Genomic DNA, 14,108 nt, shown 5'->3' with positions numbered 1-14,108 from the left:
GACTTGTAGCCAGATATTTTTATACTTTCCTAGGAAGTGCTATTCTGCAGTGTTTACCGAAATACAATAATCCAGGATGAAAAGCCTAATTGAAGTCCCTTTTAAATTAAGTTATTTGATAACAGCCCTAAAACTAAAATCTCACATCTGTTTGCCTTTAGATTTTTTTCTGCCACTGTGTTTGACTGTAATATTGCCGCAATACCTCAGTATATTTTACTGCTTTGTGGTGAAACTATACTAAAATATTGATGCTGCTGTTGAAGTTCATTAGCGAGTTCCTGTTTGTCATCTCTCCCCTTTGTGATTACAGACAGATGGCTCAGTACTTCTGTTGATAAAGTCCCAAAGCTGTACAATGTGTTGAAATGTATATTGGTTCAACAGAGCAGCCAACGCACGATCGATCAGCTGTATTGCCAAGGTAGTTATCTGCAGTGTTGAAGCCTGCAAATGCTGCTTATATCTTATACTTTTTGCTTGCAATCCACTGCTTTCAGATTTTCATTTAGACTACTGGTTAATTATCATTTTTAATGGGATTAACCCTCCATTCACCTGTTCTTCCGTCTTGTTCATTTTAGCATTGAGCGCCGGAGCATCACACGAACGGAGTGTAATTGAAATCATCAGGCGTGTGCATGTTGCAGATTTTTGAACAAACGATTGGGAACAGAATCATCTATCCTCAGTCGTTTGTCTCTGTTAATAGCGGGTCGCAGCGCTTCAGGTTTAACACCTTTTTAGTTTTAATCTCCATAGTAATTTTAAGTTATGTCTTCGCATATAAGTAACAGGAAGTATCATTTTGGCAGCTGCAGAAAACAGGTTTGCATGTTGTTTCTGTGCCAGCTTTGGACACCCTTAGCTCTGGGGGGGGGGGGCTTTACCACATCTTATGAACTGTAAAGGCGGCTGATGGGGGTTGTCCAGATTACACTATTAGTAATTCTCTGTGCAATATTCATATTATTGGTAATTCATTGTGCAACGCTTGCATCATCAGTAATACTTCTCTGCTTAGTAATACTGCATTTGTTGCTTAGCAATACTGCATTTGTTGCTTAGTAATACTGCATTGTTACCCTATTAACTGTATTACTATATCTTATTAGACATTACTACCTTCTATATACTTTTTATGAAGTAGTTTTTATATGCAGTGTTTACATTTACTGTGTAAATGACTACGTGTTTTGTTACATAAGAACATAAGAAATTTACAAACAAGAGGAGGCCATTCAGCCCATCAAGCTCGAACTTAACTAACAGCTCATTGTTGTTGTATCTGAAGGGGCAGCTGCTCTGCAGTTTCGTTACACATGGTGTAATGACAATAAAAGGCCTCTAATACTATTTAATTTGTAGAAATAAAGGTTCTAACGTCCCCTTTTTGTTTTCCTGAGTCATAGACGGAGGGTGAAATTTGTGTAATGTTATTCTCTAAACAAATTATATTCCTTTGCAATATGTTATGTTTTCCCCCCGTAATGCTCATTTAGGCAGCAGTGAAATGCATTATAACATATACAGTACCCAGTAAGTTTGGTCTTTATTGCACATATAAATTCACCTTGACCTTAATATACATCCTATATTTACCTTAACCTTGACATATATTTTCTCTTATATATCTCATCTTATATATTTACCTCAGCCTTGCCCGTTCGCCTTCCTGGGGCACGATGTCAGGGCCACCTGTGTTTTCCTGGCTCTTGTTCTAATTAAATCCCAAGCCCTTATCCTCCAGATTAAATGCCCCTTACCTGCCGTCCGCCCCCACCTGCACGTCACACCTGCGCTTCTCTGGTTCAGGCGTGCATCTTCCTGCCCAAACACGCCCCACCTCTCCCCAAAGGGTATACAGTTTATAGCCCCGCCCTTCCACCCCAGGGCTGAACCCATGTGACGTCTTGGTTCACCGGCTTTGCAGGTGGAAAGGCGGAGCTTCTGAGGGACAGCCGAGTGGCTGTGAAAAGAAACGGACGGTTATCAGTCTGCTTCCTTGAAGTCCCCTTTGGAGTGTGTTGGGGGTGGCAGTGAGGCCATAGCTAGTGGCCTCAGTGCCCTTAGTCTGGTTCATCTCCTCTTCTTCTCTTGCTTGCCTGCCATAGATGGGTGGCTCTGGGTGTGTTAATACCTCGTATCCCCACGGATATGTTGGTGGGGGTGAATAAGGGTGTTAGGTGGCTCCCTGATGTGTAACAGCAGAGCACACTATTCGGATGACTCACTGGGCCACCTTCATCTGTCATTCTCCACATGGAATTTCTTTGGCTGCTTAGGTTAGGAGTTTCACCAGTAACCTCCCCCCCCCCTGCCCCCGCCCCTGCCCAAGACATTTTAGATGTCTGTGAAAATTTTGTTGACGTAAACCAGTCCATGGGCATCAAAAGGTCTGGGGCCACTGGCTTAGGTGACACTTTGATCGCTTCCCTTTTTACTTGTTTGTGCATCTAGATACTTCTATTGAGCAGGACTCTCACTCATAAGTAGTTCCTCCCCGTGATTCGACCATTAAGGCTAAAAGCCAAGGTCATTAACCACTGTGCTAATTGTAGAGAAAATGCAATATTAATAGATTACTGATTGAGGACCACATTGCTAGCGAAAGCCTAGTAACCAAATGACATTTACCAGCAGCCTTGCAACATGGACTGCGGAATTTATCCATCAATCTTCCAGGTAATTATCCTTGACTGGGTGGCAGGGGGCCTTGGAGCTCATCCCAGGCAGGGTGGGGCACGGGGCCCCCCGCACAGGATGCCTGCGGGTGCGGTAAGCTCCAATATCACATCTGGGTCTAATCTCTTTTCCTTTGTCTTTCTCCTCATAAACTTTGATTTATGGAAAATGTTGGCCATTGTCTGGAAAGATATAAAAGGATTTTCTTATTATGACTAAAGTGATGAATGTTGAGAGCCCGTTGCAGTCGGACTGGATCCTGCTTTAATGTAATACATTCTTTTGACTTCTTGCTCTTCCTTATTCAAATTCTGTTATTTTCAGTATTCATGCTTATCCCATATCTCTTGCTAAATCAAGGCAGTTATTCAGTATATTATACTGCAATGCTTTTCAATTAATTCCTATAAAATGAGTGGAACTCAGTGGGTAACCCTGTTGACTCGCGCCGTCTGCGTTTGGGTTCAAATCCCTACTCTGTGTGTGGACCTTGCGTGTTCTCCCGACGCCATGTGGATTTGACTCTGGGTTCTCCGGTTCCCTCCCGCTGTCCAAAGAAATGCAGTCAGACTGTTTGGCGTCTCTAAATCACCCATAGAGCGTGATTCCATGTGTGTGTGTATGTACCTTGCACTGGACTGGCATCCTGGCCTGGATATACTGCAACCTCATGTCTTCTGATGTCTGGGACAGACTCCAGGTGACCCTGACCACCATAAGCAGTCAGAAGATAGTCTCTCTGATTATATAAGACCCTCCTTTGTAGGCCTTATTATGTTGCAGTACAGCAGAGAAATTGAACAAGGAGCCTTACAGTAACTGCAAAAATAAGGTAAAATCAATATCTTTCCTATACGCTATTTTGAACTCTAAATGTGCTTCTTTTTTTTTGCTTAATACAGCAATCATGCGGAAAAATTCTCTTTAATCTTTGTGCACCAAATGAAGCAACCTATGTGGACCAAGGCTACTTTCCGAGTTAGTAAGCTGAAATGGACGGGGTGTGCTGCTGGATGTGTGGCGTACATCTCAGGCGTTATCTGTCAGCTCCCTGAGCGCCAGTCACTGCTGCAGTGACTCCCTAGGAGTGATGTGATGCCGCTGACTGAGTTACTGCTTCTTCTGTGCAGTGAATAATGGCTGAGAGTCCTCCATTTGTTCAGCGATTTGCGTGACGCTCTCAGGCTGAGCTGGAGAATCAGTCACACGGTAAACGGTATCGCTAGACGATTGCCGGGGAAACATAAAAACGCACTGTGCATGGATGCAATTGTATCGTCGGGGGTGTAACAAGGATGTCACTATGAGCCATTACACCCCTAATGATAGTCTGTCGAAAGCATTAAGGGCTGAAAAACTAAGAGCAACATTGTGTCAGACAGGAGAAGAATCATTCTGAAGGTTTTGTCTTTAATTGAGTGGAGTTTGGATTGCTATAGTGTGTAATGTTAGGTTAATAAATATTAATGTGCACTTAGACTTGTTTCCTCTGGATTTACTGTTACTCTGGATTCCCTCCACGGTCCAGAGGTCTGCTGAGCTACCAAATTGATGTGAATGGTGTATGAGTGACTGGTGTGTGAGCGACTGGTGTGTGAGTGACTGGTGTGTGAGTGACTGGTGTGTAAGTGACTGGTGTGTGAGTGACTGGTGTGTGAGCGACTGGTGTGTAAGTGACTGGTGTGTGAGCGACTGGTGTGTGAGCGACTGGTGTGTGAGTGACTGGTGTGTGAGTGACTGGTGTGTGAGTGACTGGTGTGTAAGTGACTGGTGTGTGAGTGACTGGTGTGTGAGCGACTGGTGTGTAAGTGACTGGTGTGTGAGCGACTGGTGTGTGAGTGACTGGTGTGTGAGCGACTGGTGTGTGAGCGACTGGTGTGTGAGCGACTGGTGTGTGAGCGACTGGTGTGTGAGTGTGCCCTGTGATGGGTTGACGCCCCATCCTTGGTTGTTCCCTACCTTGTTCTGGCAGTCTCCAAGATAGACTCTGGACCCCGCACGACCCTGAATAGGACAAGCGGGTATAGAAAATGGATGGATGGATGGATGGATGGATGGATGGATGGATGGATGTTAAAGTGGGCGCTAATGGTTAGTGTCATAGTCAGGTTCAGTGGTACCGGTTTCGCAATATGGCAAAATCTGATAAAGGAGAGTATTTCTGATAAGGAGTCTATTTGTGTCAGACGCCTAGAAGACATTTTATAAGTGACAAATGTGTGGAAACCAAATTGGGCTAATTGCAGATTAAGGTGGAACAGGGAACACTTGTAAAAGCCCGTTTTATATTAGGAAGGTAGGAACATAAGAACATAAGAACATAAGAAATTTACAAACGAGAGGAGGCCATTCGGCCCATCAAGCTCGTTTGGGGAGAACTTAGCTAATAGCTCAGAGTTGTTAAAATCTTATCCAGCTCTGATTTAAAGGAACCCATGGTTTTAGCTTCCACTACAATAGCAGGAAGACTATTCCATACTCTGACTACACGCTGTGTAAAGAAGTGCTTCCTCAAATTTGTTTTAAAATGTTCTCCCGCTAATTTCCACTTATGGCCACGAGTTCTAGTATTTAGACTAATATTGAAATAGTCATTTGGCTGAACAGCATCCAGACCCGTTAGAATCTTATAGACCTGAATCATATCCCCCCTTAGTCTCCTTTGCTCAAGGCTGAACAGATTCAGTTCCGCTAACCTCTCCTCGTAAGACATTCCTCTAAGACCAGGAATCATTCTCGTAGCTCTTCGTTGCACCTTTTCTAAGGCAGCAATGTCCTTCTTGAGGTGTGGTGACCAAACCTGCACACAGTATTCTAGGTGGGGTCTTACCAAGGAATTATATAAGTGTAACATCACCTCCCTTGACTTAAACTCCACACATCTAGAGATATAACCCAACATTCTGTTCGCCTTTTTTATTGCTTCCCCACATTGGCGAGAGTGGGACATGGAAGCATCAACATACACACCGAGATCTTTCTCGTAATCAGCTACCTTTATTTCAGTGGAACCCATAAAATATCTGTACTGTATATTTTATGTGTGTAAGATATTTAAATGGCACCGACCCAATGCCGGCAAGCGTTAGCTTTCCATTATTAAGCTGATAATGTATCCTGAAAGATGGGGATCGCGAAACAATCTGCATCTCCATATCTGTGTCCTGCCCTAAGTAATAATGAAAAGCATATTACAAAGATCTATTTTCTCTTACAATATCAGTGTTTTTATTGCCAGCTGTTGCGTTCTGCAAACTGGCTACTTGACAGCAGTGGCACATAAATGAGTGATTTAACATCGGTGGTACAGAAGGAGGCGCCATTATGTGGAATAAATGCTGAAATTATGTCAGATTAGCTGAGATTACACGTATGGAGGCTGGTCAAAGGGGGAACGAATCAGCCTGAGTCACTGCAGCTCCCAGCTCTGCTTAAGGAATTCAAATTTTTGCCCCTCAGCCCTCGTCTGGTGAGTCAACTCAGTCTGTGTTTTGCATTTCACTTAGTGCGCCTATTATTCTGCTGATTAGAAAGTGGTAATTTGAGTGAGATGTGACCCCTAATTATCACATCAGCCGCTCTTGACGGAGAGGATCTCGTACCGAAAGGCTCATTGAGTGAGCTGGCTGGGCGCCACTGAGGGGAAAATAAATAGTTCTGTTACACATTAATTGTGAAGGAAGGACTGATGATGGAGAATTTAAGGCCCAAAACATGGACTTTGTTGTTTATGGTAGTGGTCCCCAATCAGGTCCTCGGGGGGTGACGGACAGTCCATGTGTGTTTTGTGGACTGTCTGGCAGGGAGCTGGGAGGTAGCAAAAACATGGACCAACTATGGGTCCCCAAGGACCGGACTGGGGAACACAGGCTTATGGGAATGACCGTCCACTGGGCTTCGAAAGCTTCCTGCTTACTTTGCTATCGAGGCAGGGGGATGCCCATAATGAATCACGGCCCGCAGTGCGTGAGGCCGTATTACCAGCTTAAAATGCGTTTTCCGGCACTTCAATCTGTGCAGTGTTGTCACTCTCCTCCCGACGAAAACACCATGACGGGGATATTTGGCCATTTCAGATGGTGTGAGAAAAAAACTCGCAAACCACCATCGCTCCTTAAAAATGCAGTATATCAGAGTAGTTTCCAAAAAGCCGGGTGTAAATACACTGGAAAATTCTTATAATGACCTTTTTATTGGCAGGGGTCCTGGTTTGGAAGGGGCCTTGTTATTGGGCTCCAACATTCACCAGACTACAAGCCAAAGTGATTCCAATATTTCATGTAACTTATGCACTTATACATTTTCATTTATTTGGCTGGTGCATTTACATGCAAGTAATAATAGAGGTAATACATAAATCCTTTCTGGGGCGCTTCTGTAGTATACTTGTATAGTATAGTATACTCTTACCAGGTTACTAGGATCTGCTTGTTTGTGGTGCCAAAGAGCCACAGAGACTTGTTGTTTTCGTAACACTTCAGTTAAAGCACTCATACTCTCATAATACATTATAATACATTCATGAAGTATTATAAACATGACTATAACTATTTATAGAAAGGCATATCACATTATAACCATGTTTATTATGCATTATGAATGCTCTACGAAGCTCTCATCTATAATACACTATAAATACCTTCACAATGCATTGTAATGACTTATACTGACCATTATAATTCATTTTGAAGGTATCTATAATGCATTATGATAACTGCTTTAAGTAAAGTGTTAAAATGACTGGAAAACAAGTAGAGTTAAATTTTCACGATTAAATGACTGGATGTGATTCCTGCTTCAGATGGATAGGATTGGGTATTATGGGTAATTTTTTGTATTCCTGTGCAAATAACTCCTTGCACAGTCAGCTGTGGGCGCATGTGTGTACCCACCCCGACAGAGAGATAGGAGGCTCTGAGCCCAGCAGCTGCCTGCAGCTCCACTTCGCCGGAATCACAGCTTCCCCCGCGAGTCACACTGCGTTAGGCACTGAAACGGCGTGTGCGTGACCAGCTCTGCGGGGACGGGCTGGGAGCGGCTTCCTCGAGAGAGAAGTGGCTTCACCCATCTGCTGCTCGACGAAGGATGCGTCTTTTTTTAATGACGGCCCAGATCATCTCTGAAAATCCCTGCCTCTCGCTGCAGATCACATGGTTTTCTGTGTCCCTTTAATTGACACACCAAATGCATGTTACTATCCAACAGTCAGTGGAATTACCTTATAATCAAACTGATCTGGCATCAGTAAAACATCACTCGCTACTGACCTGAGGTTTTTGGGTGGTAGTGTTAAAGAGGAGAGTCTAATTTGTCACACATGTAAAGCACCTATAGTTCATTGGTGTTCCGAGTAGAAAAACCTTCAGACCTGAAGTTGTGTACAGCTGTGATGAGCTGTCATGAGCAGATGATGTGAGATGTGAGGGTTTCTTGTGATTTGATTTGTTGCATGGGGACCGTCTGAAAACTCCCTTTAAAAATGTAAATGAAAACACCGCGAGGCATATTCAGCAGCATTATGGTTCACCGAGCATTTCTACACTCCTCAAAAGGACCAGCAAAGAGGCAGGCAGCCAGATCGGAATCACATCTGCGTATTACTCTTGGAGTCTCCTAATTTATCATCATTAACATTCATCAATATTCAGCACTTCGAATCGCCCCCTACCAACAAGCAAAGAACTAAAAACTTCCCAGCTGGGACCTGGCTTGTCAGCATCAGCACTACACTGGTCTCTCCATTCCCTGACTTTTCCATGGGAGGGTGGAAAACGAGCCAGACTCCAAACGTGCCCATGAGTCACAGTCAAACATTAGCTTTTCATAGTAATTATTCATATGATCTTGTAATATCTCCGACTAATGAATTTGTTTGCATTTTTTACTAAATCACTCAGCCATTCTTGTACATCTTGAACAATTATACACACATATTTTTTTTTTTGCTTTAATCAACTGTACTGTTTTCTGCAATAAAGAGTCTCATTCAGTAGTTCAGTAGGAGGGCAGATCGGAGGTGAGGAAAGCAGGTTTATGGATGCAATTTCCGTTGCTTTGAAATTAACAGGTAGTTATGGTTTGTTATATACATTGTTCTCTTGCTTAGTGAGAATTACCTTTGGGAGAATTACCTTTGCAAATGGTAGAATTAGGGACACGTGATTTTGCTTAGTTTCACATGTCCCTGGGTTACCAAGGGAGGGGCTTACCTTTCACTCGTTTAACCAATCACAGTGTTTATCGTATGACATCACCACATGGATCAAAACCAGTGTTTTCAGTTAAGTGGCAAGGTGCACAGATCTGTAAAGTAACCGTTCTATTGTGCAGGCCTTTTGTTAAGATACAAAACAGAAGAATATGCTTACCTGCAAAGGCTGTATGGAGCAACGTAAGGGCCTTTATTTAATAATAATAATAATAATAACAATAATAAGGCTTTAACGGGCAACCTTCTGATCAGAAGCACAGAGGCTAAACCACACCAGCCAAGGCCAGGCATTTAGATGGAGACCTTGAGTTTGAAAATGAAATAAACAAATAAAAACAGAGCAGTAATGTCATATGATGAAGACTGTGATCGGTTAAAGAAGTGAAACGCAAGCCCCTCCCTTTTTCGACCCAGGGACACGTCAAACTCAGCAAAATCAGAACGTGCATAAAATTATAATTAGAATATGCTGATTGTCATTGCACACATAGACAGAAACTCTGCATAACCTCCTCTGCTGCTGATACACAAAATATCCATGTAAATCTTTAGTGATTCGCCCTGACGTATGTTTAAAAAGCAGCCATGTGATATAAGGCACAATATTCCTGAGCTAAGCCCCAGGGACTCTCCCTATTGGGGAAGCTAGCTGGGGCTCCTGCAGTATTACAAGACAGCTGGTTTTGAGTTACTTTATGTTTTGTTTGAGGAAGAGAGGACACTGCTGGCATTCCCGTCTCGTCAGGGACTTCAAGAACACACAAGCTAAGCTCTGGGTCCACGCCAGGGGACCTGCTGCTGGAACTGTTTACGGTGCCGAGTCAAGCATGCAGTAGAAAAGTATTTTTGACAAAAGCTTTGCTCTCGTAGGTAAGATGTCCACCTTTGCTTTTGCTGTGGCTGGTTCCTTTTTAAAGTGACAGTCCGGCTAATGGGAGAGGCTTTGATTGTTACTCAGCTGGAGATTGTGATCATTCACGTCTCTCAGGTTTAAACGTGAGCTTTGAGCTTCAGTATGTGTTCAGTCTTCTCCCACTGCTGCCCCCCTTGTTTTTATTTTTCCGGTTATTCGCTGCCTAAGGTTGTGTTTTCCTCCAACGGCCAGATCAGATAGTGCTATTTCAGAGAATTGAAAAGCCATTGTCAGTTTTATCTGCGTTTATTGTCACCAACTCTGAGCTGAATTATCGTGCGGTTCACATGCATCCCACACCATCGTCGGTATCTTCTGGGGTAAACACGCCTCCTCTCTCAGTCCGAAGGCGTGCGGAAAGGTGAATCGGTATCTCTGAATTCCCGGTAGTGCGTGAGTGTGTGTGCGAGCGGGTGCATTCGTGCGCACTGCCCATTCCGTCCATATTGAGGGTGAAAGATGGACAGAGTCAGAGCAAAGGCATGACGGATTTGCTGTTGCCAGGCGTCAGCGGTGCAGGCCTGTACCGAACAATTTTTCTCACCTTCTCTCCACTCCTGTGGAATTTGCCAGCAGTATGGGGTTGTTTTGTTTGAGACGTTTGAGCTTCAGGGGCACCAGGACGCGCCTTGAGCACCTGGCTAATAGGAGCATTTCCTGATGGTGGACTGCATCTGTGCCTTTCTTCCAGTTTCTTTTAAAGTATGTGCTTCAGGCGGAATGCACAGCTTACAAAATAACAGGTAAGGATGGCTGTTAAAAGGACTGACACGCTCTGCGGGTGTAGAGCTACTGCTTCAGCTGGTCTGTTTATCTCCTCCTAGCTGCCTCGTATAGTAAACAGTGTGGGTTCCCTCCCTGTTTTATGCCTCTCTGAATAACAGGCCTCCCCCACCCCCCTCCCTGTTCCGTGGCAGATCTTCCACATGACCTACGACCTGGCCAGCGCAGTCATGCGCATCTTCAACCTGATCGGCATGATGCTGCTGCTGTGTCACTGGGATGGCTGCCTGCAGTTCCTGGTGCCCATGCTGCAGGACTTCCCCGCCGACTGCTGGGTGTCGCTCAACAAGATGGTGGTATGTCCCTCACTGCCTCCCAGCCGCCTGCTAACAGAAGCAGATGTGTTGGTAAAAACAACACAGGAATTAACACCATGCAAGCTGTAATATTATATGTGCAATAACTGCACCTTCGTCGTCTGTTGGGGTTGTGGGCACTTTTTAGACTTTTTCATATTTTTTTTTATTCAAAATTTTATGTGTGTCTGTATTTGAGTAATGTTTACACAAGCCTTGTCGTGAGCATTCCAGTGTATGTTCATCATGCACATGACAGATAAAGGACTCGACTTTGACTCGACCTTGACCTTGACCTTGACTTGACCTTGACTCTGACGTTGACCGTCCTCTGTCACGGGGCACCTGGTTGGCAGGGAACCAGTACACTAGACTAAGATCAAAACCAGGCGTAATCAAAGGTTTGGAAGCTGGGTAATCTATTCTGGGAATGAAAGGAAAGGCAGGCACATGTGCAGAGGCGGGGAGATCAGTGCATACACTCTCAGTGAGAATGGGAATGGGGCACACACACACACACACACACACACACACGCACACACACACACACACACTGGGCAGGGGATCTGGGTAATAGCTCACGCGGAACCACATGGGAGGAGAATCAGGCACTCAGGAAGAAGTGGGGATTGTGAATGCTCAGATATCAGGCATAAGTCACTCATTCCTCACAAAGAAAGCTGTTAGTACTCTGGTGGAGATGACTCTGGTTGTGGGGGTGTGGCTGCAGTACAGGGGCGCGGCTGCAGTAAAGGGGTGTGGCTGCAGTACAGGGGCGTGGCTGCAGTACAGGGGTGTAGCTGCAGTACAGGGGTGTGGCTGCAGTACAGGGGCGTGGCTGCAGTAGGTGGGCGTGGCTGCAGTAAAGGGGTGTGGCTGCAGTACAGGGGTGTGGCTGCAGTACAGGGGCGTGGCTGCAGTAGGTGGGCGTGGCTGCAGTAAAGGGGTGTGGCTGCAGTACAGGGGCGTGGCTGTAGTATGTGGGTGTGGCTGCAGACAGGGGCGTGGCTGCAATACAGGGGCGTGGCTGCAGTATGTGGGTGTGGCTGCAGTACAGGGGCGTGGCTTCAGTACAGGGGTGTGGCTGCAGTACAGGGGCGTGGCTGCAGTACAGGGGCGTGGCTGCAGTACAGGGGTGTGGCTGCAGTACAGGGGCGTGGCTGCAGTATGTGGGTGTGGCTGCAGGCAGGGGTGTGGCTGCAGTATGTGGGTGTGGCTGCAGACAGGGGCGTGGCTGCAGTAGGGGGGCGTGGCTGCAGTATGTGGGCGTGGCTGCAGTATGTGGGCGTGGCTGTGGTGTGAAGGCGGAGTCTGACCTCACAGTCGGGTGCATGTTGGCTCAGTGGGTCATGCTGTTACTGCGCATGTCCAGAGTTCTGGGGGTCGAATCCCCCAAAGACGGATGAGTAAAAGAAACTTGCATTGACTTTTTGACAGACTGCAGTGTTTGTCATTGCTTATTTTTTTTAAGCGTTGAAAATCCACTCTCTCGATCTCTTGAGAGGCCTGAGATGGGGGTGCGTGCGTCCTCCGCCTGCCACAGGGGGGGCGTGCCGTCTGCTTACACATTTAAACACGTGTAGCAAAAAAGCCACCAGATAATAGCCCCATAGGACCCGGTTTTTGCGAGGTACTCGACCTGAATTGCGTCTTAAAAAATATCACTTTGCGTGACAGCGAGGCTCCTGCCACACAACCAAAATAAAAACAGCGGTAATACTATCAATAATAAATGCGGTCTGGGATCTGACTGGAAATTTTTCAGGTGTGACGCACGCCCCCTGCCCTTTGGGTCAACCTATAAAGAGAATTTAAAAGCTATGATGGGCACTCGGACACCCCCTGTGCTGGGAGGGAGACGACAGGCCACCGGGGTCCGGGGGGGGATGTGGGGGAAGGGGAGGGCGCCTCGCCCTTCCTGCTCCACGTTCATCCAAACGGCAGCGGTAACGACAGGCCGTGCTTTCTGGCACAGTCAAAGTGTCAGCTTTTACAACTAATAAAACTGATTCCAGCACACTGTGGTGTCACCAAGCGGATGGGAGGGGACCATAGTGGCTCTCAAGTGTGTGTTGCGTGACACACTAGCCACGTCTCACTCACATCCACAGTGCGTCATGCTTCTCATGGGTTTGGACGGGATCAATTAGTGTGGATACATCAGAAAAACAATGCTTTCATTCGTACTACTGTTACACAATTTGTAATCTGTGAAATCAAAACAGCATTTTTACCGGAGGATGTTTATGGACCAGCACAGGTACTGTACTGTACTTACTATGGCAAAGTATTTATTCATTCATTCATTCATTCATGGATTTATTTTATGTACCTGCATGTTCTATGCTCAGGTTCTGAGCCTATCCCAGAAACAATGGGTGCAAGGCAGGGAATAACCCAGTATGGGGCACCAACCCATCATAGGGCACACCATCTATCCATCCATCCATCTATATACTGGGCCCGTCGCACTGCCAAAGTATTCAGAATAGCATGACTTCCAAGATGTTACATTTACCAATTAGTTGCAGTTTTATGATGGATTTAAAGTCTAATCTGTCAGCCAATAACTGCATCTTAACACAATCTGCAGAATCACTTGCATGGCAAGATGCTTTAATCCATTAGGGAATCTGTTAGGGCGCTGGGCTGTCCAGGGATCCCTGAGGACTGGATTAAGAAACACTGCTTTAATCAACTTGGTTATTCATTAATGAAATGGCCCCAGTAGGGGGCACTGTGGTGAGAGAGTAAGTGTTTGCGAGGGCCCATGGCCCATTTCTGGGAAAGATGATGCAACAGCGCTTTCATTAAAAAAAATCCATTTTAAAAGCACTGTTTTTTTATTGTCGAGTGTTAATCTATTTTGTTGGACAGTACAAATTTTTTGATGATATTTCATGGTTGTTGGCATTTTATTTTTCTGAGAAATTAATTATTAATTGCAGTTATTATTCATAGGTCACCAGCCCATGACTCTGTACTAGAGAAGTGTTATGGAAGATGGATGGATTCAGCGTACTCCTCCTGTTATTATTTCAGAATAAAAGACCCACAGCAGCCACAAAGTGTACAAAAGCCAATAAAACTGAGCCATAAAAACTGCAGTAGAAATCATTTGAATGACAACAGACCAGTTAGCCCTGATTCTTTTAGAGGCAAAGCTCCTGGTCATTCTTGTTGGCAGTTATGGCTTTAAGCTCATATTTACTACGCAGTA

General features: G+C 45.1%; 1 protein-coding gene across 1 annotated transcript in view; it reads left to right on the top strand.

The window, feature by feature from the left end:
* LOC111860460 (potassium/sodium hyperpolarization-activated cyclic nucleotide-gated channel 2) overlaps window positions 1–14,108 on the top strand; it is a 55,957-nt gene that overhangs the window by 11,852 nt on the left and 29,997 nt on the right. The window contains exon 4 of the mRNA XM_023844202.2: window positions 10,727–10,888. Coding sequence (XP_023699970.1) covers window positions 10,727–10,888 — 162 coding nt within the window. The remainder of the gene's footprint in view (window positions 1–10,726; window positions 10,889–14,108) is intronic.

This window comes from Paramormyrops kingsleyae, chromosome 15, assembly GCF_048594095.1.
Source record: "Paramormyrops kingsleyae isolate MSU_618 chromosome 15, PKINGS_0.4, whole genome shotgun sequence".
In the NCBI taxonomy this organism is placed as follows: domain Eukaryota; kingdom Metazoa; phylum Chordata; class Actinopteri; order Osteoglossiformes; family Mormyridae; genus Paramormyrops; species Paramormyrops kingsleyae.
The sequence above is the reverse complement of the archived record's forward strand: the minus strand, read 5'-3'. Positions and strand labels throughout refer to the sequence as shown.